This window comes from Oryx dammah, unplaced genomic scaffold (genome assembly GCF_014754425.2).
Source record: "Oryx dammah isolate SB20612 unplaced genomic scaffold, SCBI_Odam_1.1 HiC_scaffold_12, whole genome shotgun sequence".
Taxonomy (NCBI): Eukaryota; Metazoa; Chordata; class Mammalia; order Artiodactyla; family Bovidae; genus Oryx; species Oryx dammah.
The window spans coordinates 43,997,575-44,024,305 of record NW_024070196.1 but is presented as its reverse complement, the minus strand read 5'-3'; the positions used below and the strand labels follow the sequence as shown (position 1 = coordinate 44,024,305).

The window sequence follows — 26,731 nt, the reverse complement described above, 5'->3', positions numbered from 1 at the left end:
TTCCTACCTCCCCCTCCCACTAGTAAGGACCCTGTGATTAATTTTGGACCGTAATGAGGACTGTGTGCTGAAGAATTGATGCTTTTGAACTGTGGAGCTGGAGAAGACTCTTGAGAGTCCCTTGGACTGCAAGGAGATCCAACCAGTCCATCCTAAAGGAGATCAACCCTGAAAATTCATTGGAAAGACTGATGCTGCAGCTGAAACTCCAATTCTTTGGCCACCTGATGTGAAGAGCTGACCCATTGGAAAAGACCCTGATGGTGGGAAAGATTGAGGGCAGGAGAAGGGGGCGACAGAGAATGAGATGGTTGCATGTCCACTGACTCAATGGACATGAGTGAGCAAACTCCGAGAGATACTGAAGGACAGGGAAGCCTGGCCGTGGGGTCACAAAGAGTCAGACACGACTTAGTGACTGAACAAAAACAATATGGGGTCATCTCCCCATCTCACAGTTAATGGATGACCAGCCTTAATTCCACTTTGCTGTGTAAGATTTACAGGCTTAAGGCCCTTTTGCCGCTGACCCCAGAGAGGTACATAGGGACATGCCACTGCATAAATATCTTCCCCTTTGCTACCAGAGGCCTTGGAGCTGGGCTGAGTACTAGAGCCCAGCTGGGCCATGGTGCGGTGGGCATTGGAGCACACAGGCCCGCAGACCTCCCAGCCCCCAGCCTGAGAGTCTGGATTTTCCCACCAGAATCCCAAGTCCTAGGTCCAGCCTCTGTTGCCTTCCTGGAGGCAGAGCATGTTTTGGCTAAGCTCACAGACCCCACGGTCAGACTGCCAGGGTTCAGATCCCAGTTTTGCCACATACCAGCTCTATGGCCTCCAGCAAGTCCCCTCAATTCTCTGTTTCCTCATCAACAAAATGGGGATGACTATAGTCTGTCCTCAAAGATAAGCATGAGGGCCCAGTGATTTCATGGTTGGAAGCCATTCAGCACAGTGCTGCTTGACACACAGCAAGGGCCACATACATGCTATTTTTATGGCAAGAAACTGAGTTTGGAGGTATGGTGTTTTAGGGGCAGGGTAAGGGGTAAATTGGTACATGTAAATCGTAAGTAATTCTACAGAGCAAAAGGACTTAAAAGCCCCACCTAGAGGCTGGCACCCGGAGAAGGCAATGGCACCCCACTCCAGTACTCTTGCCTGGAAAATCCCATGGGATGGAGGAGCCTGGTAGGCTCCAGTCCTTGGGGTCGCTAAGAGTCGGGCATGACTGAGTGACTTCACTTTCACTTTTCACTTTCATGCTTTGGAGAAGGAAATGGCAACCCACTCCAGTGCTCTTGCCTGGAGAATCCCAGGGATGGAGGAGCCTAGTGGGATGTTGTCTGTGGGGTCGCACAGAGTCAGACACGACTGAAGCGACTTAGCAGCAGTAGCAGCAGCAGACAGCAGAGGCTGGCACCATTAGCCATTTGTTCTGTAAGGTTGGAGATTTCTTACAGGCTGTGCAAGTGCATGTGTTTGCCAGTGTTTTGCCACCTTTTGAAAAGGGGGGCGCTGGCCCAGCCTGCACAGCTTCTGGAACTGGTTCCCATGGTCCCAACTGAATGGCTACGCTCTTCCCTCCTGAAAGGACCCACCTCTGATCGTTCAGGGCCAGGTAGGTATATGCCGGCCCTGAACCTGGGCTGTAAGCTGTGGGTCCCTGGATGCCTCACCAGAACTGACACCTAGTACCCCCAGTCCCACAGCAGCTTAGAGGTGGGGCTCCCAAACTCTTTCCACAGCCATTCCATCCCATTACTCTCCATGGATTTCTTTTCTTTAACAGCAAGTTTCTTGATTGGGAGTTGTGCTGCTGGCGTCCGGGTGTTGCATCTGTGTGCTGTGGAGTGGAAGGTGCTGCCCCATAACACCTGGATCCATCTGGGGCATTGTTTGGTTGCTTAAGTCGTGTCTGATTCTTGTGACCTGATGGACTGTTGCCCACCAGGCTGCTTTGTCCATGGGATTTCCCAGGGAAGAATACTGGTGAAGATTGCTATTTCCTTCCCCAGGGGATCTTCCCGACCTAGGGATGGACCTGTGAATCTCCTGTGTCTCCTGCACTGGCAGGTGGATTCTTTACCACCGACCCACCAGGGAATGGCAACCCACTCCACTATTCTTGCCTGGACAATTCCATGGACAGAGGGGCCTGGTGGGCTACGTATAGTCCATGGGGTCGCAAACAGTTGGACAGGATTGAGTGACTAACACAGGTGTACTCGGCTTTCTAAAGGGGCAGTTGTTCCCCCTGGATCTCAATTCTTTTGGTCCACGGAGTGGCTAGGTGGCCCCGGAATAGTAGTCAGGGTTCCGTGCATTTTGCAATTACAATAACTACTGGGACCTCTTCTCTCACTTTGCATCCCCATTTCGCCGATGGTGAAACCGAGGGCAGAGCTTACGTCAGACAGATGTGGGGCCTCTGTTCTTCCTTCCTTCAAATCTCAGCTGCTCGACCTCGCGACTCGAGTTTTCTCCTCTGTAAACCGGGCGTAGGAACCGTCCATATTCGTTGCCGTGAGCATCGGAGTTGTCAGCCCTTACATAGTACGGTATAGCTGGCACCGCGCCCTCACCTGGTGGAGGAGATGGCACGGCGATTGCTTGAACCCAAACCTGCTGCCCGGCGCGGGCAGATCCACGCCTCGGGGCTGGATTAGTCGGGCCTGCCCGCGCCCCGCCCCCGCCCCGCCCCGCCGCGCTCCCTGGCCGCCGCTTGCGCGCCCGCCCGCAGTAAGCCCGCCGCCGCCGCCGCCGTCTCCCGTGCCGTGCCCGACGGCGCCCGGGACTCCAGTGCGCACTGCGAGCACCCGGAGCGCGCCAAGTCGGCGTGGGGGTCATGCGTGGCCCGTGCGCCCCCGGCCTGGGTTCCGGCTAGGCAGGGCGTGACGGGAGAGGGGCCACCTCGACGGTCCAAGGCTGGCAGGGGCCCGCGCTCGGCCGCCGGCGTCCATGCCGCCCAGCTTCGTCTCTGGCTCTGGTCCGAGGACTAGCGGCGATCGTCAGCAGAGCGCGCGGGACTCAGGGCGCGCGCGCGGTGAGTGAGAGCTGGTGACTCCGAGGAGGCACTCGGGACTTTGGAGGCCGGGATTGAGAGAGCCGCCGCCCCCTCTAGAGGACCGAGAGAGGCCCCCGGCGCTCAGCTCATTGCGACTCACGGGAGCCGGGCGCGCGGAGAGCCCCAAGTACCTCCGCCTGCGCCCCTGGGGCGCACGTGGTGGTAGACCCGTAGAGGGTCCCGGGCCTCGGCCAGGGCGCAGGGGGGCTCGGGGCGTAGGCTGGGCAGGGCGTTGGGCCGGTGGGGGGGCGCGCGCCTTTGTCTGCGCCCGGGCGCGGGCTCGGCCACCCGGGTTCCCGGCGCCCGTCGCGCTCACCTGCCAGGAGTTGGAGCTCTTTGTCTGGGGCGGGGCGCGACTGGAGGAGGTTGTGCCGCGCGTGTCTGGGCCGAGGCTGCCCGACAGGTCGGATCCTCGCAGACAAAGCGCGCCTTGACCTCCGCCCGCAGCTGGGATTGCCTACCTCTGGGGAGTGAGTCCTGGCCCTGACGCTCTTGGTACCGAGCTTGCCCCCTCCCCTTACAGGACGTCTAACCTGTACTCTGGCCGAAGTGACCCTTTCCTTCCACCCTTACACGGGCTCAGTGCCAGGGCGGGAGGATACCCGCGCTGCCTGGGTCATGTCCCTGTAGCTAATCCTCGGGAAGTTATTAGCACGGGTGTAGTGGTTGCGCTGGGACTGCTAGCCCGCCTTGGGTCAGCTCGCCGGCTCCAGACCCCTTGTCCTGGAAGGAAAGTCACCGAAGGACCTCGACCTGGGACATGTCCCAGCAATGGCTGGCTTTGTACCTGTGCTGGCAAGGGAGCTGTAGCCTGGGCCGCGGCCCCAGATATTCTGGGGCCTGAGGATTCCTGTGTTTGTTGAGAGCCTTCTCCAGTGGGCGTGGTTGTGCCTAGCCAGGTGTCCAGGCCCTTGCCCATGACCCCTGTGGGGACTTGGATCCCTCAACTTCCCTGACCAAACTTTAACTTGAGCAGTGTGGTGTGGGGAGCAGATAGGGAGGGGAGAATGGCCAGCCCACTGCCTCCTGCCTTTGCCTGGGCAGCATCCCAGGGGTCTCCAGGGCTAGGGAAGACCCTCCCCCATTGCTGCTTGCCCCCTCCTCCACTCCCCCCTCTGCTCCCTTGACTTTCCCAGGGTCTGGGGCGCCACCTCCTGGCTCTGGAAGCTGGTGCTCCAGCCTGGGGCCTTGAAGTGAACCGGAACTGGCCTGGCTGGGCCTCCTTCTGGGCTGGGCAAGGGCGCCTGCAGCCTTAACTGAATGTGCTGCTCACCCCTTCACCCCTAGTCTGGGACCTAGGAAACTCGTGCCCCACGGAAACAAACTCGTTTTCTCAGAGTGATGCCTTTGCTGTTTCCTTCCCATACTATCAGCCTTGGTGGGATGGAGATGCCCTGCTATATTGGAGGAGGGGGTTCCAGGGAGGGCTGGCACAGAGGGTGTAGCTGAGGCACCACCTGCCAGGAGGTAGCCCCCCCTTCCCCATCCTGGTGGCCACACCCCTGGAAGGTAATGGTAGCTTTGAGACTCAGCCCTTTAGCTCATTTGTTTCACCTGCTGAGGGCATGTGATCAGGCACCCCAGGAGGTGCTGGGGACCCCCGTGGGCTGCTTGCACGGGGCCAGGCTCAGGGGGGCTGTCAGGGCCGCAGGTAACAAAGACCTTCAGGAGGGTGTCCTCGGCAGAGCCCAGCGGCAGCCCCTGCTCCTGTTCCTCTCATCTGGGGGGCGCCAACTGCCCACTCATGCCCTCCTCCTGCTGGTGCAGGGCAGCAAGCAGAGAGGATTTAAACGTGCACCAGCAAGGGAGGCACCCTCAGACTGAGGGGGTCTGGGAAGGCCCGGGGGACTCGACCGAAGTCCCTGGGTCAGGGCTCAGGCAGGCCAGCTGGTCACAGACCTTGGGGGCCGGGGGAGAAATGCATACTGTAGTTTGAGGCCGTAGAAAGGCGCTGGACTGTTTTAAGTTCCGGGGTGACTTGTTCTGCTTTGGTTTTGAAAGATACTCTAGGCTGCTCTGTGGAGAACTAATTTGTGAGACTGTTAATGAGACCAGCTATTAATAATTACAGCAGCTGTATGGCTTCAAGTGCGGGTGACACCAGGACCCCCTCCTGGGGTCATGGTGAGGGTCCAGTCCTCTGAGGCTGAGGCCCTGGGAGTCCAGAAGGGTACGTAGCTCGTGGGCCTTCATAGGAGGGTACAGGGCTCCAGGGGCACCTGACCTCACGCCTGGACACGTGCTCATATCTCCCAGCAGAGCTGGGGCCACGCCTGGTGCCGAGCGAATGGGCATGAGGTGTCTGCATCCAGGCCCTGCTGACCCTGCCATCCTGCCCCTCAGACCCCCTGCTCAGGTGGACTGCTCACCCCGTGGGGTCTCCTCGAGTGAGGCGCCGATCCAGGTGTTCTGACAGCTGCTGCCTACCACGCGGGGTGTCTTGGGAACCCATGGGAAGAAGTCACAGCCACAGCCTCCCTGCTGCCTCCGGGCTCCGGTTGGGGAGGAGCACCCTCGCAACCACCCTCCACGCCGGGGCCTCCCAGGGCGGTGGGGGGGCAGGTTGGCGGCCTCCCGTCTGGTCCAGTGCCAGTCCAGCTTGAGGCTCAGTGAGCCTGTTTTGGGGCTGTTTGCCACTTGTTTTCTTTGGGATGTGGGGTTTCTGGGCAGGGTTAGGAAGGTGACCCCACCCTAGCACGAAGTGTGAAGGGGCACAGCATTCACGTGAAGGTGTCACGGTTCACTCTGCACATTTCCATCGCAGGTCTGGTGTGACCCTGGTCCAGGGAGCCTCTCCGAGCAGCTCCCACCCTTTCCCTGCAGACCTGGGCTCCAGCCTGCGTGGGGCCTCACTGTGCCTGAACTCTTGTATCTGTTCGTTTACCAGTCATGTCTGTTCTTGGTTTCAATGCTTTGGACAGATGCCCGCAAGTGGGATTGCCGTATCACACGGTAGTGCTGTGGTTAGTTTTCTGAGGAGCCTCCATACCGCTTGCCACAGCGGCTGCACCATTTTCCATTCCCACCAGCAATGCACAAGGCTTCCAGTTTCTCCACACCCTCACCAAGCCCTGGCATTTTCTGTCTTTTCTGATGGTGGCCATTATGGGGCACAGGGGGGTCTCATGCGCCTCAGTACTCAGTCACCCCACCCCCAATAGCAACCCCTGGCTGCTTTCTCCCCATGGAAGTCCAGGACGGGGCATCCACAGACACTGGGAGGAGAGTAGCAGTGCCCCGGGCTGGAGGGATGCGAGGATTGGGGTGAAAGCGGAAGAGCATGTGGTTTCTTTTTGGGGTGCAGAAAGTCTTCTAAAACAGGTTATGGTGATGGTTGCTCACAGCTCTGTACTTTCAGTGGGTATGTTGTGTGGTGTGTGAATCATATCCCAGTAAAACTGTTTTAAAACACCACCAAGTAGAGAGACAAGATCTGCTAAGAACAGCCTTATGGGCCTCTGCCTGTGAACCAGCGTGAAGGCCACATCCTCACCCTGACTGTCCTCACCAAGGTGTTGTGCACACACGGGCCTCTCCCCAGGAAGGGAGAGGCTGAGCGGGGTCAGGGGGCCCACCAGAAACTGCCACATTCCTTCCTGAAGCAGGTTGGCCCCCACTCAGAGGGGCCCACTCCACCCTGACAGTGCATTATGGTGGCTGTGGTCCCCAGACCTGTGACTCAGGCTGTCTGAGGCCTGGCAGGTGGTGGCCTGCAACCTAGGGGCGGGGGGCATCCCCACTCTGTTCCCCCCACCCTGCTGCCTCCAGTGCCAGGCCCAGGGGTGCCTTCAGGTTCCTGATGCTGGCTCTGTAGGGAAGCACCCAGATTCCCCAATCCTGGCTCCCCACCCAGCAGGGCCACTGAGCCCCCACATCCCTGCTGAGGGCGGATCCTTGGGTCCCTGATCACAGGCCAAGTGACCTGTGTCCAGGTCCGCCGGACCAGGGTGTGGTCACGCTCCTACGTGGGGGCAGTGGGCACAGAAAGACGTGTTCTGCCAGGCTGGGTAGCCCTCACATGCACTGAGCCTGCCCAGACCTGTTCCCTGGGTGCCAGGGGCAGGAGGTAAGGGCCAGGTTCACCCCAGCCTTGTAGGTCCCTTTGACTCGACCCGCCTCTCTTTTTTCCAGGCATCTGTGGGCTCCGAGAAGCTCTTTGCCCCAGCAGCCGATAAAGGTAAGTGTGTCTCTGGACTCCATGCCTCTAGAAAGGCACAGGACACACTCCTGAAATGAACTGGAGGCCCCATGTTAGCTCTGTCTTGAATTTCAGGTGCAAAGCCTGAGGCTAGAGTTAGGTGTTCCCATTACTGAGGGATACAAACCACAGCCACAAGAAAACGGGGAGCTGGTAGGAGGACCGGTGTCTCAGCCAGAGCCATGTAGATCTGGATAGGTGGTTCCCAAAGTTGGGGGGGGGGTCCCGGTACCCCTTGGGGACCATTAGGAATGTACTTTCCCAGGCCCTTCCCAGGTTCATGGAGTACATGCTCTAGGGATGGACAGCAGCTCCTGGCTCGTGAAGCGTCCCTGCCACAGTGTGGACTGGCCCCCATGGCTGCCACCATACGTGTGGCTGTTTATATTAACATGAGACAGACTAGACTCACTCCTCAGCCACACCCGGGCCTTAGCCAGTGAACGCCAAGTGGGATGGCACAGGTGCCTGGCATCCCATCATCTCAGAAAGCTCTTCTGGCTGGCACTATCCCATCGAGGCCAGGATAGCCCTTTGTAGCCCAGCCTCTTGGTTGTGGCTGTGGCCCAGAGTGGGTGTCACTGGACCCAGCACAGAGAAGAAGTCTTTTTGCTTGGGAGGCTCCCTTAGGACATGACTACACAGAACAGGCCTTGGGGTACCCAGTGCACCTCAGATCCTGCTGGCCTGGTAGCTGGGCATGGCCTATACGTGCCTTTAGCTCAGGAAGCCCTTTCCTCAAGTCAGGCATTGCAGCAGAGCCGACGCCTGCTGAAGAGTCCAGGTAAGGAGGCCCACCAGAGGCTCCTTGGAGCCAGGCATGCTCAGCTGACATTTCAAACAATTAGTGTAGGGTGTTACCAGTTTGAACAAATGATCACAAACCATGTGGCTTTAAACAACAGGCTCATAGTTCCGGAGACTAGAAGTTTGGAGTCAGGTGTGTGCAGGGTTGTGCTCCCTCCAGAGGCTCCAGGGGAGGAGTCCCTGCTGCCTCTTCCAGCTCCTGATACTGCCTGCAAATGTGGGCATCCCCAGGCTTCTGGCTGCATCCTTGCCATCTCTGCCTCTGTCTTCATGTGGCCCCTTCCTCTTCTTGTCTCTTCTAAGGACACCGTCATTGGATATAGGCACCCTCAATCCCCGATTCCCAATTGATCTCACCTGGAGATTCTTAGCGTGATTATGGCTACCAAGACCCTTTTTCCAAAGAAGGTCACAGTTCCAGGTTCTGGAGGTTATGATTCAGCAGAATTCAGGGAACTGGGCAAGGCTTTGAGGTGTCCAGAGAGGTACAGAGTTGGAGGGGGGTGATCAGTGGCAGTGCTCATGGTTTTGTCAGTGGCAGGAGGCTCTAGAGATTCCAGGACTCTCCAGAAGGGCTGGAGCATTGGTGGCAGGCCTAGGGTCATGTCCAGGTCTGCATGGCCCGTGCCTGCCTCTTTCCGTTCTGATGGCTGCTCTCACTTTGCAAGAGCCTTGCGTGTGGAGAAGTGAGAGAGACAGGAGGGGAGAGAGGGCCAGCCTCCTCGGGCAGCTGTGAGCACGTGGGCTGACAGCTTCCTGTCCTCCTTGCAGGAGTGGTGGCAGTGGCCTCCTCCTCAGGTCTGTTCCTAAGCAAACCGGGCCAAGGCAGGGAGGTGTCGCCCTAGCAGAAGAGACATCTCTCTGCCAGCCTGGGTTATGGGTTACACTGTCCTGCAGCCACAGGGGAGGTTGTGGCCAGCGCGTCACTCTGCATGGCTGCCGCCTGCATGGGCCCCTGGGCCTGGAGAAGGAAGTGGAGTCAACCAATAGGCCAGATGAAGCAACCACATTCAGTAACCTGAATTTCCACTCCTGGAAAACTGGGATGTCATCCCCTGAAGGCAGAGCTGCTCCGATGGGTGGTGGTGCCTCCCCTGGCCTGGACACATGCTTTCCACCTGGCCCCTGGGCACGTGACCTGAGGCCTCGCTCGGAGCAGCTTCAAAAGGAGGGTTTGGAATGAGCAAGTGGGCTTGCTGATGGCCCAGAGGCAGGCCTGGAGCTCTGGAGCAGAGGCTCTGGGTGGTGGTGAGTTGAGGCAGCCACTTTCTCCCGACAGACTAGGCAAGGCTGGTCATCCAGAAAGTCTCCCCTAGGGTGAAGACCCAAAAAAGAGCTTAGGCCCTGGGTCAGTCGGGTGGGTCAAGAAAGAGCAGCCACTCACTCAAGTGACTCTACTGTGGTGGGAGATAGGGCGGCAGAGCTTGGAGCCCAGTGCCCAGATTGAGCTGGCTCTCTCACGCATTTGAGTCTCCCTCCATAAAATGGGGTCGTAAGAGCTCCTGCACTGAGATGGCCATGAGCAGGAGGTGCAGGGCACACCTTGGTTGGCCCTCCAGACAGGTAGCCTCCCTGGGGAGCAAGGGGTGGGTTATACCCTGTTGTGGGCAGGGGTTCTGCACCACCTTTTGCTTGGTGCAAAAAAAAGTTGGAAGCAAAAAAAAGTTCGGAAATGATCCTGAACCCCAGACTCACCCCTGCCACTCTCTCCACAGGCCCCACGCTGGGCGAGAAGTCCGAGGCCAAGACTGGGGCAGCGCCCAAGGTCTCGGGTCTCGAGCGCAGCCGCGAGCTGAGCACCGAGCCGCCCTTCTTGGCCCCCGTGCGCAGCCCTGCGCCGGTCCTGCCCTCTGCCAGCCCGCTGGTCAAGAAGGAAGCCCCAGCGCTGCCCCGCCTTGCCCCGCAGCTGCCACCCGCGCCCTCGCAGCCCCGGGCCCCGCTCCTGACGCACGTGCCTCTCCCTCCGGGCGCCTTCCCGGGCCCCGGCCCGGCCGCGCACAACGGTCTGCACAGCCTCAGGTGGGCACAGCCTCAGGTGGGCATGGGGCCGAGCCTGCATGGGCGCGGGGCGGCGCGGAGGCGGGGCGCGTGGCCGGGCACTGAGCGCCCCTCCCTGCAGCAGGAGCAGCAGCGCCAGCAGCGGTGCCAGCCTGGGGCTCGCGAAGCACGCGTCCCTGTCGCCTCACGGGCCGGGCCCCCACCTCTCTACCTCACACTTGGCGCTCCGCTCGCAGGCCCAGCACCAGCACCACGCGGCGGCCATGTTCGCCGCGCCCCCGACACTGCCCCCGCCCCCGGCGCTGCCGGCCAACAGCCTGGTCATCCCAGGACACCCTGCCGGTAGGTCTGGGTGCCGTCGGTGGGGCCAGGGTCACTGTTCCCTCTCCACTCTGGGCTCCTCATCCCTGGGCAGGGAGGGACATGGCCCCTGGGGAGGGGGGCTTGGCCTCCGAGATACAGACTTCTCTCCCACCTGCTCCTCCAGATCACCCCCAGCAGGATAGCAGCACCCTAGCAGACCACTAGTGCAGTGTAGGGGAAGTTTCTTGCCAGGGCCTCGGTGTGCACACACAGATACACGGGTGCACACACGTGTACATGGACACACACTCCCTGCCCCATTCTGAACCCTTGCCAAGCCTAGTAGGGCAGTTGGGAGCTGGGAGTTGGTATAACTTGGAGCTGCTCAGTTGTCACTGCGATGTGGGCTCCCAGGGCCAGCTGTGTGTCTCTTCCCATCCCTCCATCCCTAGGCTGCTAGGGGGGTAGGGGTGAATAGGGCTGAATTGTGGGGTAGAGGGGCCCCAGATGAACTGCAGCTAGCCTGACCTCTCCCTTGTTGCTTGATTCCAGCAAGTGCCCCCTCATGGCCAAATCTTAGGTCACTAAGGATTTTTCCATGGGTCTCCCAATTTTTTTCTAAAAGTCTGAGCCCAGGTCAGTTGGGGGCACTTCAGTGCCCCAGACTGGGACCAAGACAATGGTCTGGGGGAGGCTGGGATGGGCAGGGCTACCTGACAGGGCTGTCTCGGGCTCCCAGGGTGGCTCACCGTGTTCTCTCTTGCCTTTAGATGCCAGCCTGTTGATCTCATTCAGCCAGCCAATCATGTATTGCCAGCCTCATTCGGGGATTCTGATTGGTACTTGGTCACAGGCACCTCTCTTACCTCCACCCTGGGGCCCGCACGTAGCGAGCGGCCACCACGGCTTGGCCTGCCGAAACCGGGAGTGCCAGGTGACTATCCGCCTCGCCCCGCCGGGAGCCCGCGGCCGACGTGCCTCTCTGTCTCTCTCTTTTTCTCTTGTAGATCACGAGCTGCTCAGGCAAGAGCTGAACGCGCGTTTTCTGGTCCAGAGCGCCCCCCTGGGCCCGGGAGCTCTGCTGCGGGCGGAGTTCCACCAGCACCAACACACACACCAGCACACACACCAGCACCAACACACATTCGCCCCCTTCCCTGCCGGGCCGCCCCCGCCGCCGCTCCTGCCGCACGCCGCACCCCCGCCGGTGCGTAGGCTGCGCGCCGGCAGGCGGGAGGGGGCGGCCCGGGCGCGGGACACGCAGCAGGCACACGCAGACGCTCTCTGCACGCATGCAGCTGACACCGTCCCGCACGGTCCGTCTGTCTGTCCAGCCCCTCCTCTGGTTCCCCCCAGCCCCCGCTCCCAGGTCATCCCATGACGCTCCATGCCCTGGGCTTGGGCGAATACCCCTGCCCACATGACCATGGGGCCAGTTGTACCCATGTGGGGTCCTCAGCGTCTCAGTTGGCAGCAAGGCAGCAGGTCAGGAGGACCAGGACTAGGGGCCATGCAGATCAGGACTCTTCCCATGTTCCTGAGCCTCAAGATCTCATCCCCAAGCCAGCTGCTGTGGGCAGAGTCCCCTCCCAGCTTTGCTTTGGCACTGGCCAGTTAACAGTGGCCTCAGTGTACCCTGCAGCTTGACCACCAGCTCTGGGCTCCAGGCCCTACCCTCCCAGTCGTGGCTGCAGACACCCAGGTGGGCGAGTCTGCACCTTCTATGCTGAGGTCACTAGAACAGGGAAGAGCCATGGGCCAGCACCCTCAGGGAGCCTGGAGGACAGCTGGCTGGAGGCTGCCAGCCTCATTCTGGCCGCTGCCCGGCCTGGCAGTGTGGGTGGGTGCTTGGCCAATGGAGGGCATCGGCAAGGTTGGGAGGCCTCACTTCTGCCTCCTTCCCTTCCAGTTTGACAAGTACACGCCCAAGCTGGACAGCCCCTACTTCCGACATTCCAACGTGAGTGTCCCTGCGTGCCCTGGGATCACCAGGCAGGGTGGGGGGTGTGGAGGTCAGACTGCGCCTTGTCTATGTAGCCTCCCACCTCGTGCAGGCGTGGCAGGGTGGGGACCAGAGAGCCAGGCCCAGCGCCCCTGCCCAAGACCTTCAAGTGCCCGGCGAGGCCCCTGGAACACCCCTCCCACCTTCTCTTGCAGTTTTTCCCGCCCTTCCCTCCAGCCGTCCCAGGACTGCCCGCCCTGCTCCCACACCCAGGCCCCTTTGGATCCCTGCAGGGTGCTTTTCAGCCCAAGGTACCAGCTGCTCCCAGGAGGGGGTGGGCATGGTGGGCAGGGGCTGCAGGACCGCCCCCCCCCACAATCCATCTCAGGGCAGTTGTGATCCCAGGTGGCACCTGAAGGGCCTTCACCCGAGTGCAGAATATCCTGACCTTCGGGGCCAGGAGAGCCTTGCTTCACTTGTTCTCTCCTCAGCTGGGAGCACTCGGGGTTGGGGGGTGGGAGGAGCAGTGCAGAAGAGCAGAGGTAGAGTGTGGACAGCAGCCATCCAAGGCCGTGCACACTGCAGGAGGCCCAGGCAGCAGGAACTGGGCTTGCTCTGCTCACCTTTCCTGCAGCGGGCTGCCTTCGCCCGGCACAGCAATCAGAGCCTTCTCCCGCCTTTTCAGAAACCTCCAGACAGAGGATGTGGTGGGAGGCCAGACTATCCCGGGTGACAGTGTGCAGGGCCCCACAAGGAGGGCAAGGCAGACTCCAGTGCCCTGGGGGGGTTTGGCGCCACCTGGGCACGGAGCCTGCAAAGTGGTCTCGTGCGGTGTCCCTCTCTCCCCTCAGACTTCAAACCCACTCGAGTTAACAGGCCGGGCCAGTGCGGTTCACACTCTCCTGCAGAAAGCCCCCGGGGTAGGTGGCAGTGGTGTTCTTGCCTCTCTCCTTCCCGGGTGGGCGTCCGGCCAGCATGGCTCCACGAGGCTCACATAGTTCCCCCTCCCCTACCCCTCTGGGCTTGACTGCTTGCAGAGCCTGGGTCTAACACTTCCTCCTCTGTTAACAGCAGGTGTCTGACCCGTACCGGACAGCAATCAGGGTGAGTGTGTGCGTGCTTGCATGTGTAAGGTCTGTGTGTGTGCCTGTGCGTTTCTCACCTTGGGAGGAAGGGGCCCAGTGGGACCTTCCGGGAGGGTCTGAGGCCAGGGAGGACTCTCTTGGGTGGCACAGGGGTGCCCTGTGACAGCAGGGATCTGGGGGTGGGGAGTGAGGAGACGGTTCTGGCCGCGAGGCTGAGCCCATCCCCCCGTCGCAGAAGCCGGGGAAGTGGTGCGCTGTGCACGTGCAGATCGCCTGGCAGATCTACCACCATCAGCAGAAGATAAAGGTGAGCTGTACTGCTCGTCCTGCCAGCCAGGCCTGCGGCTCAGAGGGCGCCCTTCTTGGGCCAGGCCCCCCCCAGCGTCCACACGTGTGCGCATGTGCCCCTTGCCCCAGCGCTAGGCCGGGCCAGCAGGGGTTGGAGCTGGGGAGCTGGACAAAAGTGTATGGGGAACTCAAAATCACTTCCCACCTGTCACCCGGGATGACCCAGGCAGGGTTAGGGAGGAGCTGACCCTGCGGGCCTCCCTGCTTCAGTCGAGCCCTCCCAGGGGGCCTTTGGCCTGGCCCCCACCCTTACCCCAAGTGTTTATTAAGTGTCTGCTGTGGGCCATGGACAAAGATGAACCTAAGTGCTCACGGAGCCTGCATGCTCCTGGGGGGGGACAGGTGGTAAAGAGGGACCCAGCTTGAAGCCATCCTCCCCCCAGTGAGTGATGCCAGATGCCCTGGCTGAGCGATTCAGGGAAGAGGCGGCCCTGGGAAGCCTGGGGACTTGCAGCCAGGGGCAGTGGGCTGGGGCGCTGAGGGAGGCCAGGATGGGACCCCACACCCCATATCACAGAAGGGTCTCCACACTTTCGTCTGTCATCTCAGGTAACACGTTACCTCAGGTACCCTTACTCAAGGTATTTTTAAATCATCACGTTCTAACTGGGTTACAAAGGACAAGTCACAGAAAGGGATTTATGACGGATTAACATGCAGACTCTCAGGCAGGGTGCCTGGAAGGTGCAGTGGAGGAGGCAGGGTGGGGGGCACCCCTCTGTTGTCACCACAGCAGGAAGAACTAGGATGGACTTGGCCCACCCCGTGCCTCCCGTGGCCCTAGTGACCCAGGAACTGGCATCTTAGTTTTATTTAATACATTTAAAATTTAATACTCATGGTAAATTTAGCCATTGGAAAACTGTAAAGACTCAGGTATGCGCATGTACTTTTCCAACTCAACTTTACAAAATCTAAACAGAGTATTTCTAACGAAAATGTAGCATCCAAATTGAGATGAGTTTTAAGTGTAAAACACCAGCTTTCAAAGACCATATAAACAGGAACGAAACGCCGCAGTTGGGAACCTCCTATATCGACCACACGCGACGATGTTTTGGTTACCCCGCATCACTGACACATGGTCAGGATGATTCTTACCTGTCTCTCCACCCACTGAGTGAGGCCAGCGGAGCAGGGGACATCACACCTTGTTGTCCAGCTCATCGGCATCCTGGTGGCGAGCAGGACAGAGGCCCGGCCTCCGGCCCCTATACACGCTCTGTCCCGGCAGATGCAGCTGGAGCCCCACAAGCTGGACGTGGGCACCAAGCTGGACTTGTTCAGCAGACCCCCCGCCCCGGGCGTGTTCGCCGGATTCCACTACCCACAGGACCTGGCCCGGCCCCTCTTCTCCAGCTCGGGTAAGGCGGCCTGGCCCAGGGGAGCTGGCGGCCTCGGCCACTGTGCAGGCCTGGGGATGGCCCAGCAGACGTGGTCTTGCCTTTCTCCTCTGGCTGGTGTGGGCGCAGGAGGGCTCCGGCTGCTTGGGCGGCGCTTTTGTTTCTCCAGCTGTAGCAGGTGGGGTCTGGCAGTCCTGCCTGCCTCAGGACTCTCCTCCCCCGCCCCCTGGAGGTGTCCCCACAGCTGACCTGATCCCACCCATGATCTGGCCCAAGATGCCCTCCTCTGGGGCTTTCCTCCCAGGAAGGGTTCGGCTATTGTCTGGATGGTGGGAAACTGCTCCAGAGCCTCTGTTCCGTGCTCACCTTCACCAGCAGCCACACCACAGCCTCACTGTGTCGGGGTCCCTAGGACCACCCCTAGGCTTGTGGTGCTCCCAGGACTCAGCCCATGTCTCATGCACCCCCAGCTGTATGCATTGCAGCCAAGGGACACAAATCTGTCAGCAAGGAAGAGGGGGAGGGTGAAAGTCGGGTGTCTCTTGAGCACTGCCTGAGCAGCCCCAGGACGCACTTTATTCCCCAGAAGGAGCCCTGACAACAGGGCAAGAGGCTGTCTCCCAGGGAAGCTTGTGGGGACCCAGAGCCCCGGCTTCTTACTGAGGGCCAGTCACATGGGCACCTGTGTGTGCCAGGACCAAAACCCAGACTCCCAAAAGGAAAGCGTGTGCTCAGCACAAACCACACTGTTTACACAAACAATCTGAGCACATGTGAGTGAGGTATTCCTATCAGAGGAAGGTAAGAAACCTCCTGAGACCCGAGTTCCCAGACGCCAGCCCAGGGCAGCCATGCAGCAGGCCTCAGGTTGACGGTCTGTAGCCCACAGGGCTGCTGCTGCCTCCTCCCCAGCTGTCAGGCCCTTGAAGGATGTCACCTCAGAGAACCTTCCCTGACCACTCCTCACATCCACCCCACTCACACCCTGCCGCAAGCTCATGCTCGCTCACCCCCACCCACTGTCAGTCTGTGCAGGCAGCCCGTTAGTGCACTGGTGTGATGGGATCATGCCGGCTGGCCTGTGAGCTGGCCTTCTTTTCCCAGCTCCCACTCCACCACCCTCATGGCCTCCAGTCCCCAGCCAGGGCAGAGGCGTCTCCCAGGTGTCAGGGTCCCTCAGAAAGCAGAGCACCTCCCATCTGGGCCTCAGCCCTGGCGGCCAGCGGACTTCTTAAACCTTAGCCTACAGACTGTGGCCTGGGCCCCACTATGCTTCCCTCCACCCACGGCCTCGTCCTGCTGTGCGTCCACTTCCCCCAGCACATGCCCCACCTAGAGCAGGGCCCTGCTGTCCCCGCCTGACGCCTGGTCGCCATCTGGTGTGTGTGTTTCTTCCATCTGTGTGCATGTTGCCATCCTCTCCCCAGGGAGTATCAGCTCGTTGGCCTTTTCTCAGGGTGAAGCTTTTTAAGGCAGCACGTTTCCCTGACTGCCCTCCACATCCTCTCATAGCATCCTCTTCAGCACTGGGACCAGCTGTTTCCTAACTTCTGGTTTGATTTCTTCATAAGGTCACTTAGAAATGAGATCACATTTCTAGGTGGAAACTCTCTGGGAACTAAACCTGCGTTTGTCTGGATGGAGGAGCCTGCCTGTGACGCCCACAGCAGGCAGACAGGAGCACTCCATTGTTAGGGTCCCTTAACAGGTGGAGGGAGCTGCAGAGACAGGAGGGGGCGCCCCTCTCACAGGTCTCACCAGAAATCCATCTTTAGACAGAAGGTGGGACACCCTAAGCAGCAGGGTTGGCCCTTGACCCAGCAGCCCCTTCTTGGGACCAGGCCCACTCTCCTGTCCCAGATTCTGTTCTGGGGGCATCGGGGCAGCGGGGCTGATGTGCACTGATGCTTGTGGGCTGTGGCCAGCAGCCAGGGGACACCCCTGGAGGGGCTGCCGTCTTCGGGCCATTGTCTGTCTACACCAAGCTGCACCCACCGTCACATGACCAAGATTGTTTGTTAGCTCTGGTTGGGACCTCAGAGGGTAGCTGGCTGCAAGAGCAGCCCCTCAAGGCTCAACCTCAGGTCTTCTGTCTGCCTTGTTTCCTCTGGGGGCTCACTACTATCAGCACCTCCCTCCCTGCTCCCCCGCGTCATGGTCCTCCAGACTCAGGGAGATGAAAGCCTACCTCCCAACTGGTCCTGAGGTTGGATGGGGAGGTGGAGCAGCCAGGGTGCAGCCACCTGGGGAAGGAGGCACAGATGGGGCCCCAGGTGCACCCATGCCTCCAACAGCCTCCCTCCTCTCCAGGTGCCACCCATCCTGCCACCAACCCGTTCGGACCCTCAGCGCATCCTGGCAGCTTCCTGCCCACTGGTCACTTGACAGGTAGGTGTCCCCTGAGGTCTGTGCATTCTGGCTGGCCTGTGCTGACCCCCAAGAACCAGGGCACCCTCAGATTGTTCAGGTGGTACCTCCCAGGTTCTGGAGCCCTGGGGTGGGGGAGGGCCCGGTGCACACAGAAATTCCTTAGTGCTTGTTGCACCCACAGACCCTTTCAGCAGATCAAGCACCTTCGGGGGCCTGGGGAGCCTAGGCAGCAACGCCTTTGGAGGCCTCGGCAGCCACGCGCTGAGTGAGTGACCCTACCATCTGCTCTTCCCTCGCACGGGCATGGGCGTGTATCAGGGCTCCAGTGACCCCAGGCGGACTGTCGCCCTTCGTCTCCTCAGGGCATGCGGGCCTGGGGTTGGGCATCTCCTTGTGTGTGCTCCTCCCTGGCACCCTGGCCTCACCCTCTGCTGCCAACCCCCCCCCAGCTCCCGGCAGCGGCGGCATCTTTGCCCCCAAGGAAGGCCCCACACTGCACGGTCTGCCCAGCCCCCACGAGGCCTGGAACCGGCTGCACCGAGCGCCACCCTCCTTCCCCACGCCACCCCCATGGCCCAAGCCCTTAGATGCCGAGAGGGTCTCAGCCCTGACCAACCACGACCGAGAGCTGGACAAGGGCAAGGAGGAGCGGGACCGGTGAGTTGGGGCCCTTCCACTTACCCGTTCTGCCAGCTCCCTGCCCCCCCCAACTTTGGCCCCCACCCTCCCAGCACCTGCAGTCCCCAGCCACCTCTACTGAACCCAAGGGGGCAAACTGAAATCTCTGTAGGAGGACGCAAAGACTGCATCCTTGGGGTAGGAAGGACCAGGGGAAGGGGACCCCCGAGTCCACACACTCTCCACCTTGTTCCCACAGAAGACTTGCTGGGCCACGATCTGGGCAGGTACCATCCAGGATGAGGGTTACTTCCACCAAGGCCCTGGCAGGGCTTGTGGGCTTCTGGAACACGGTGGGGTCTGGAGGGAGCTCAGACCAGCAAGGCAGAGCTGGACGGGAGCTGCTGAACCACCAGGGGGTCCCAGGTCTGGGAGGTAGACCTTTGGGGAGCCCCCTGAGCTGGAGGATGGGGGCTGATGTTGTGTGTTCCCCCCACTCGCCCCACGGGCAGCAGAGCTAGGCCAAGGCAGAGCAAGAGGGAGCCTGCATTAATGGGAGCATCAGAGTCCGGGACTTGGTTCTAGAGGAGTCATGGGCCAGCCATGCAGACAGGAGCAGGGGAAGGTTCCGTGGCCAGCGCTTGCGGCCAGGTCCGGGTATTGCTGCAAGCTAGGTGTTGGGAGAGCCTGAGAGCACAGTGAGGGAGGGGGTGGCCTAGAAGATGAGGGGGACATTTGTCACAGGCCCCAGGAAGGGTGCTGGGGAGCACCGCAGAGGGTCAGGAGCCCAGTGAACTGCAGCCCACTGCAGGGACATCAGGGTCAAGAGGGCGGGCTGCAAGTGCAGAAAGGGTAGCCAGGTGCAGCAGGGAGGGTTGGAGGGGGACCTGGGCACCTGATGTGCTCAAGCTCAGCTGCCCTCTTCCCATATCAGGGTGGAGGCCATGCCCCGCTGGCTCCCAGCCTCAGGGCCAAAGGGCTAAATCGTAGAGTGGCACCTCATGGGTGAGAACCGGACTGGGATGGGGCAGGTGGAACTCTAGTGAGCCCAGGCTGGGCCACACACACCCACCAGAAGAGGGTTTCAGAACCGTCTCCAGCGGATCAGTGGGTCTGGGGCAGGGTGGAACTTCCCAAAGTTCTCGGGGTTCTGGTGGAGAAGTCTGTGCTTCTGTTGCAAAGTTGGGCTCCAGAGTTGCTTGTGAGGGGAGGCAGATACAGGGATACGCTTGTGGGTGTGTGAGTTACAATCACCATGTGTGTGTTGATGGGTGCCACTAGCAGTAATTCCACAGGAACCTAGCATGCTAAGTGGACACACAACCACATACAAGGACCCTGAGGTCATTGCGGCGGACGGTGATGGTGCCACATTGACGTGGGAACTTGGTGGCAGAGGAACTCGCCGCAGGGTGTCCCGTCAGGCTGAGCGGGGGTGTCTTGTGTTGTCGCTCCCAGGGACCTCCTGGAAAAGACACGCCTGCTGAGCCGGGCCTCTCCAGCGGCGCCCGTGGGCCACCCAGGCAGTGGCCTGGTGCTCCGGGGCCAGGGCGATCCGGGCCGGCCCAGGATCCCCGCCGAACGCGAGGCTGAGCTCCGCATCAAGGAGAGCCGCTCCCCGGCCAGGGAGGACGGCCCCAAGCCCAGCAAGATGGCCCTGGGGGAAGGCCTGCGCCTGGCCGGTCTCCTGGGCCGCGAGCCTGGGAAGCCGCACGAGGCGCCGGCCGAGCGGTCCCAGGGTGACGTGAAGGTCAAGGAGGAGCGCGGGGAGGACGGCGACGCGCCCCCACAGCCCGGGCCGGGCCCCGCGGGCCGCGAGCGCCCGGCCTTCGCGTGGGAGCCACCGCGCGACGCCTACCGCGGCCCGGAGCTGCCCTGCCGCGCCCCGCCGGGCCCGGGCCCCGCCGCCCTCCTCGAGCCGCCCGAGCGCCCCTACCGGGACCGCGAGCCGCACGACTACAGCCCCGAGCACCTGCGGGAGGCGCGCCGCGACGAGCTAGAGCGCGCCCGGGCCGCGCACCTGGACGGCGCGGCGCTGCTGCCGGCGCTGAGCGCCCTGCACTACCCGCGCCTTGCGCCCGCCGCCGCCGCGCTGCACAACAGTCTCCTGGCGCGGACCCCGCCCGCCGCCGCCGCGCTCGGCGCGCCGCCGCCGCTGGTGGCCGCAGGCGGGCCCCCCACGCCCCCCGGGCAGCCGCGGAGCAGGACTACGCCGCTGGGGGCCCGCGCGCCGGGCGAGGCCCGCGACTACTCCCCGTCCCGCAACCCCCAGGAGGTGGAGGCGCGGTAGTGGCCGCGGGCCCGCTCCCATGGCGCGTGCGGGGGGCCCCTCCAGGAACGCACTGCTGTCCACTTTTCTAAACGTCCGTTTCTAGAACCTAAGCACAGTTCCATCGGTCCTGGGGTGGTGACGCTCACTTTTCCACTCGCAGCGTCGGGGGTGTCACACACAGCTTTTCTGGGGGTAATCTTTTGTTTTCCAAGCTTGAGATTAGGCTACTGGAAAAAAAAATCCAAGTTTGTACGTTTTTTCCCACAGGTGAGAAGCATTTTTAATAGATTTGTATTTTTTTCAACTTTGTCCTCTTTAGACACTTAAGAGAAACGAAAGACACTTTTGCTTTTTTACTTTTAGTTTGGTTTTGCAATTTAATGGCCTCAGATCTCTCTCCAGAGCCCCTGGGGTTTTTTTGTCTTATTTATGGTGGAAAAAAAAACGGTCATTTTGTCCAATGCACTGTGAGGCCCCCACTCAGGCCCGGCCCTGGCCCTCCCTTGGTACTTGGAACCGAAGTTACAGATATATATTAAGATAATAATGTACAGAGCTTTTTTTGCCTTATTATGCAGAAGTGTAAAAGGGTTTCTTTTTCGGTTTGTTTTTTTAAAAAGAAAGATGAAACTGTAAATAGTCTGTTAATATAAATATATGATGTTATTAAATTCTTAACCTAGGTAGACTTTATAAAAACAGTTTCTAGAAATTTCTCTGGTTGGTTGTTTAAGGTGGTCACAACAACCCACCCGCTGTCAGTTGGAACTGCCCTCAGACGTTTAATGGCAGCAACATCCTTCAACTATGCAAGCGCTTGAGCGGCCAGGCCACTGGGGGACTGCGGAGCAGCCCTGGGATATGCGTGCACCTCGGGCTGGCTGTGCGGTAGCCTGGGGATCCACCCTAGATGAGTAGGGATTGGGAGGTAGAGAGGCTCAAGGCTGATCACAAAAGAAATAACCTGTGTTTCTTCTCCACGGAGGCCATCAGAAGACATTGGTCTCATGTTCTCCCACTGGCCAAGGCTTTGGCATGATTTCCTTTCAGTTTCAGTCTTACTTTCATAACCCTGTGAATGTCACCGTGCCCTCTCGTCAGCATCCCTTCTTCCCTGACGTCCACACCTGTGTCCTGAGCGTTGGCGCCTCGGTTTGGCCATCCTTGGCTGTTTGCTTTTTTCCGTTCTGTATTTTCAATCCCATGTTTTCACAGTAGACCCTGGTTATTTTAAACAGTCTGTTTTCATGTCAACCAATGAAGGTAAATACAGCCTTGATTTTGGATGAAAAGGTGGTTGAGTGTTTTGTGGGGCTTTGTGGCAGGTGGGGGTCGGGGGTCACGTACCCTCCCTCAGTTCCTTCCGCCAACCCCTGACTCCCACCCACCAGGGCTGCCCCGCCTGCCCTGGGCTTGCTCCCCCAAGCGGTTCCCGCTGCCAAGGCTCCTCCCTCTGACGTTTGCTGGCATCTCCATCTTGCCTTCAACTGCTTTGGTCCCACAGTCCCCACCCTGTCACGTGCCACATCATCCCTGCCCTGAACTTGTTCTCTGGGCGGTTTTTCTCTGTGCGTTGGGGGTCAGGGTGCCCATCCTCAGGAAGGCTGGCCTCACCCCCTGCTACCCTGGCAGAGCAGGTGACCACTGTTGGAGAGGGGAGATCTCCGCAAGGAGGGGCGCAGGGGCAGAGCTGCTGCCCTGACCTGCTGAAGGCAACAGACGTGGGGGTGCCCGCCCTAAGTGGGGACCTCAGCTGCTTGTGCTTAGCATTTGGCCTGCACCCCTACCCTGGCACGGTTTGGAAATGGGGCCCTGGCATTGTACCCCAATTGGATTGGCTTCCTAGGATGAGAAGCCTGGCTCAGAACTGCTTGGAGCCTAAGCCCACTGGAGTCCCCATGGAGGGCTGGGGGTGCCCTGCAACCCCAGGGAGACACTCCTGGTCACTTGTGACCAAAGCACCCTCCAGGGCCTTCACAGGAGTTTGGTTCCCAGGGACCAGCCCCAGCCGACCCCAGTGCCTCCCTGCGGCACGTCTTGGTTTTCCTCTGTCTCATTGGTAGCCTCCGCAGCAGAGCGTCAGGAGCGAGCTATCACCGTGTTCTGCTGATGGACTGTGGGAGGCTGGCGACCACACTCACCCTGGTTCACACCCACAGTGCTACAGGGTCCCCGTGGAGCAGACACTGTGAAGCAGAGGCCTAGCCAACTCGGCACCCAGGGCCCATAGGTGTAGTTGGAAGATGGATGCCCATTCAGGGTCTGCCCTTAACCGAGACCACTTGGGGGTCCATGGATATCACATGAAGGGCTTAAATATTTGAGTTAAAGCTAAATGACAGTTTGCATTGAACCACAGGGACATGGGGAGTAGGCCTGTGCTTCTTGCCTGGTTTCAGAGGAGGGCCCCTGGCAGCATGTCACCTGCAGGGTAGGGTTAGTGTCTGCCCTGGGGCAGGCCATCCCTAAGGGACCTCGTTTCAAGGGGTCATGTTCTCTAACGGAATGTCTGCCCAAAGGGCATGATTTTTCATGGAACAAAATCACTAGTGGAATTCTGCCCAGTGGGGGGTGCCCTCCATGCTGGCACATTTCTGAACAACTGTAACCTACGATAAGTGGCCCATAGGGACCATGGTCTGTCAGGCAACACCAGCCTCCAGGAACCCCACAGTCCACACTGGAGCGCCATCTCCAGGAAACATCTGTGAAGTTAAATGATTGTCAAATAAAATGTTTCAATAAAAGCATGGACAGATAGGATTTGTAAAATCCCCTAGAAAGTAAAACAAAAAGACTGAGTTGAAAATGTGAGAAAAGCTGGACAACCTCCCAGGATGTCCATCCTCCAACTAATAGAATTTGGGGAAGAATAAGAGCTAAGTGGAGTGGGACATCTTAAAGTAGCGATTTTAAAACATCCTGGTCAACCAGCCAAAAAGACATTTCAGACATGCGAGGATTCAGACATCCATTCACTCGCTGCATCTTTTCTTTGGGAGCTGCTGGAGGAGATTCTGCGGTAAAATAAGGGTGTAAACCAAGAGAAACGGGGTGCCGAAGAGGATGCCCTTAGGACCCAGGAAGGAGGCCTCTGGGGAGGCGGTCGCTGCCAGTCTTGCAGGTTTTCTCCATGTGAACTCTAGAGTTAGTTTGTCAATTTCTGCTAGTTTTGTCCTCTGGCCATTATATTGGGATAGCATTGGATTTATAGATAAATTTGGGAGGAACTGACACCTTTCCAATGTTGATTCTTCTGTCCATCACAGAACTCTCACTGATGTATTTGTTTCCTTTTCTCTCACTTGGTAAAAGTTTTAATTCCCTTCAGCTGCCTCACAGCTTATGTGTGTTCCTAGGTGTCTTACGCTTTCAGTGGGCTTCCCTGGTGGCTCAGCTGGTAAAGAATCTGCCTGCAGTGCAAGAGAACCCAGTTCGATTCCTGGGTTGGGAAGATCCGCTGGTGAAGGGATAGGCTATCCACTCCAGTATTCTTGGGCTTCCCTTGTGGCTCAGCTGGGAAAGAAGCCACCCGCAATGCGGGAGACTTGGGTTCAATCCCTGGGTTGGGAAGATTCCCCTGGAGAAGGCTACCCACTCCTGTATTCTGGCCTGGAGAATTCCATGGACTGTATAGTCTATGGGGTCACAGAGTCAGACATGACTGAGCAACTTTCGCTTCACTTCACTTCTGCTTTCAGTAAAGCTGTGTGTCCTCGTTGGTTATGACAGCTGTACAGAAGAGCTCCTGGTTCACTTATCTGCCATGTATCTGATCCCTTCCTGTGGTGTCAGTGCTGGTTACCAAGGATAACCAGGCAGGAGGACTGTACCACTGGCCTTTGTGGGCGGGTGGGGCTGGGGGACTCACCCTGGTCAGTGGTCATCCATGGAAGGGCCATAAACTGCTTCTGAGCGGGGAGGGTGTCTGATCACTGGTGTGGCACCCCCAGGGCCTCAGAACTAGGACTGCTCCCAAGGGGGCTGCTCTGTGGGCCTGGCTCTTGATGGAGGGACACAGACCAGACCCCTGAGACCTGAGGCTGTCACCAAAGCAGCACAACCTGACCTGTCTGGGCTAAGGTGCCCCCCGGACCCTCCTACCCGTTCCAGTTGATTCCAGTTTCTGTTGATTCTCTTACTCTCCAGGTAGACTGGGGGGGTCAACTCCAAGAAGCAACAGTCTGGCTGTCCTTCAGCATCTTCTCACTGACCCCTTGGGCTGCCCCTGAGCTGAGACTTCCCCAGAGGATGCCCACTGTTCAGCATGATACATGCTGTACCAGTACAGCGGGGAGTTTGATGTTAGTTGCCAGGTTTTCATCTTGGTTAGCTCACTTTTTAATTTTTAAATGAGACACAGGTCTCATTATCTGTCCATATGGATTTTCTCCTTGAGTCTGCTCATGTCACACATCACACAAGCAGCTGTCCTAACACTGAACCACCTTTGTGCTAACTTGCTTGAGTTCTTGTGAAAAGGCCAAGTCTGACCACGCGAACCCATGCTCTCCTGCATGACCATCGCGGCCTTGAGTCAGGCACTCTTAGTTTGTTTGTTTTTTTTCAATATACAATGTTAATTTATTTTATTATATTGATAATTTTGTTTAATTGCAGTGGGTCTTCTTTGCCTCTCTAGTTGCGGCGAGCGGGAGCTACTCTTTGGTTCTGGCGTGCAGCTTCTCACTGTGGTGGCTTCTCGTTGCAGAGCACAGGCTCTAGGCTCTCGGGCTTCAGTCAGTACTTGTGACACGTGGGCTCCGTAGTTGCAGCTCCTGGGCTCTAGAGCACGGGCTCAATAGTTGTGGCACTGGGGCTTAGTTACTCTGCAGCATGTGGGATCTTCCTAGACCAGGAATCGAACCCATCTCCCCTGCATTGGCAGGAGGATTCTTATCCACTGCACCACTGGGGACGTCCAGGCACTCTTAGTTTTAAAAATGACTTTGTAAGTTGCACCCTTGACCACTTTTAACCCAACAGCTCTTTGGTGACCAAATTTTGATGGGGGAAAGTTGAGATGTAGTTTCCTGTGCCTCTGTGGCTATTTAACATGTTGCGTGGCAACCTTGCCAACGTCTTTCTGAGGATGTCCTGTTTGTCTGTGACCGCATCTGTCCCCTCAAGAGGTCCCAGAAAGTCTGCTCCTGGCCAGGACACTGACCCTTTCTGATCTTCAGCATTACTGTGTGGTTTTAGAGACAATTTGGGCAATTTTTATCTTTGTGAGGGCTTCCCTGGTGGCTCAGATGGTAAAGAATCTGCCTGCAATGCAGGAGACCTGGGTTTGATCCCTGGGTTGGGACAATCCTCTGGAGAAGGAAATGGCAATCCACTCCAGTATTCTTGCCTGGAGAATTCCATGGACAAAGAATTCCATGGAGGGCTATAATCCATGGGGTTGCAAAGAGTAGGACATGACTGAGCGACTAACATTTCATTTTATCTTCCTGGGAATGGATCTGCTCTCTGAGGAATGTGGGCACCTCATTGTGGAGTCCACACCACACACTTCTTACCTTCTTTCAAACTGTCTTTCCTCTGAGACTCTCTCACCTTTCACATTCCTCAGGCTCATTGGTGTTTCCCCTTTTGTCAATCAGACTCTCAGAGTCTAATGTATTATACTTTGCAAAATCCAAACCTCTGGGTCTTCCCTCCCTCCCATGCCCTTCACCCCACCCCCTGGGATGTATCATTCCCCTCTCCCATCCGCTCCTCTGCAAACCTCCCACAGAGCCCACACTGACTGGAGGCTCTAATTGCCACATTCATCACTCAGAGTATAAATACCACAAAGCACCTGCTTTCTCTCCACCATGTTATTGAAGCCACAAAGTACTTCCAGGGGTGTGGTTGCCCTCAAGCCTCGGAACCTCCTAGAGACGATCTAAAAACCCTACCCTGGGGAACTAACACCTTTTGTTATTACTTACTGGAGTTTGTGGGGAGGAGTAAGTCTGTCCAGTGATGGCCGCCAACCTTACCTTTGCTTGTCCCCATCCACGCAGCAGGAGTCAGGGCACCCCCACCCCGACCATCTCCCCCACTGTGGCTCCACATCCTGGAGAATTTGTTTGGGGGACCCACGCAGCTTTAAACCAGAGCTGCTTAGTGCAGAAAGAGGTTGTGCTGTGCAGTGACCACCAGGCAGATCCCACGCCGAGGGGGCGGCTTCATCCCTCACACTTTCTTAAAGAGATGGTGCCAGTGCCAACACTTCACAGGCAGGGGAGCCTCGGGCTTGGCCCTTCTTGATGCTGGAAGCCTGCAGAAATGTCAGGAGTTCGAGGGGCCAGTTTCCATTTAGGAAGATAAGTGGAGATGGTGGGATGGTCTCAGTGTGAATGTACTTAAGGCCCCTGAGCTGTGCACTT

The 26,731-nt window shown here is 58.7% G+C and overlaps 1 protein-coding gene across 25 annotated transcripts in view; it reads left to right on the top strand.

Moving 5' to 3' along the window:
- The window catches only part of FBRSL1 (fibrosin like 1), an 84,096-nt gene extending 62,453 nt beyond the window's left edge, over positions 1 to 21,643 (top strand). The window contains exons 6-20 of one of the 25 annotated variants that reach the window (XM_040251563.1): positions 7,199 to 7,244; positions 9,788 to 10,091; positions 10,192 to 10,412; positions 11,144 to 11,212; positions 11,381 to 11,580; positions 12,283 to 12,333; positions 12,531 to 12,626; positions 13,167 to 13,235; positions 13,390 to 13,419; positions 13,636 to 13,707; positions 14,983 to 15,112; positions 17,402 to 17,479; positions 17,643 to 17,726; positions 17,911 to 18,118; positions 19,538 to 21,643. In XM_040251563.1, coding sequence (XP_040107497.1) covers positions 7,199 to 7,244; positions 9,788 to 10,091; positions 10,192 to 10,412; positions 11,144 to 11,212; positions 11,381 to 11,580; positions 12,283 to 12,333; positions 12,531 to 12,626; positions 13,167 to 13,235; positions 13,390 to 13,419; positions 13,636 to 13,707; positions 14,983 to 15,112; positions 17,402 to 17,479; positions 17,643 to 17,726; positions 17,911 to 18,118; positions 19,538 to 20,369 — 2,490 coding nt within the window. In that variant the 3' untranslated portion in view covers positions 20,370 to 21,643. Of the gene's footprint in view, positions 1 to 7,198; positions 7,245 to 9,787; positions 10,092 to 10,191; positions 10,413 to 11,143; positions 11,581 to 12,282; positions 12,334 to 12,530; positions 12,627 to 13,166; positions 13,236 to 13,386; positions 13,420 to 13,635; positions 13,708 to 14,982; positions 15,113 to 17,401; positions 17,480 to 17,642; positions 17,727 to 17,910; positions 18,119 to 19,537 lie in introns of all 25 variants that reach the window. The other 24 variants (XM_040251550.1, XM_040251564.1, XM_040251554.1 and 21 more) reach the window with 24 other exon arrangements.
- Positions 21,644 to 26,731: the final 5,088 nt, after the last annotated feature.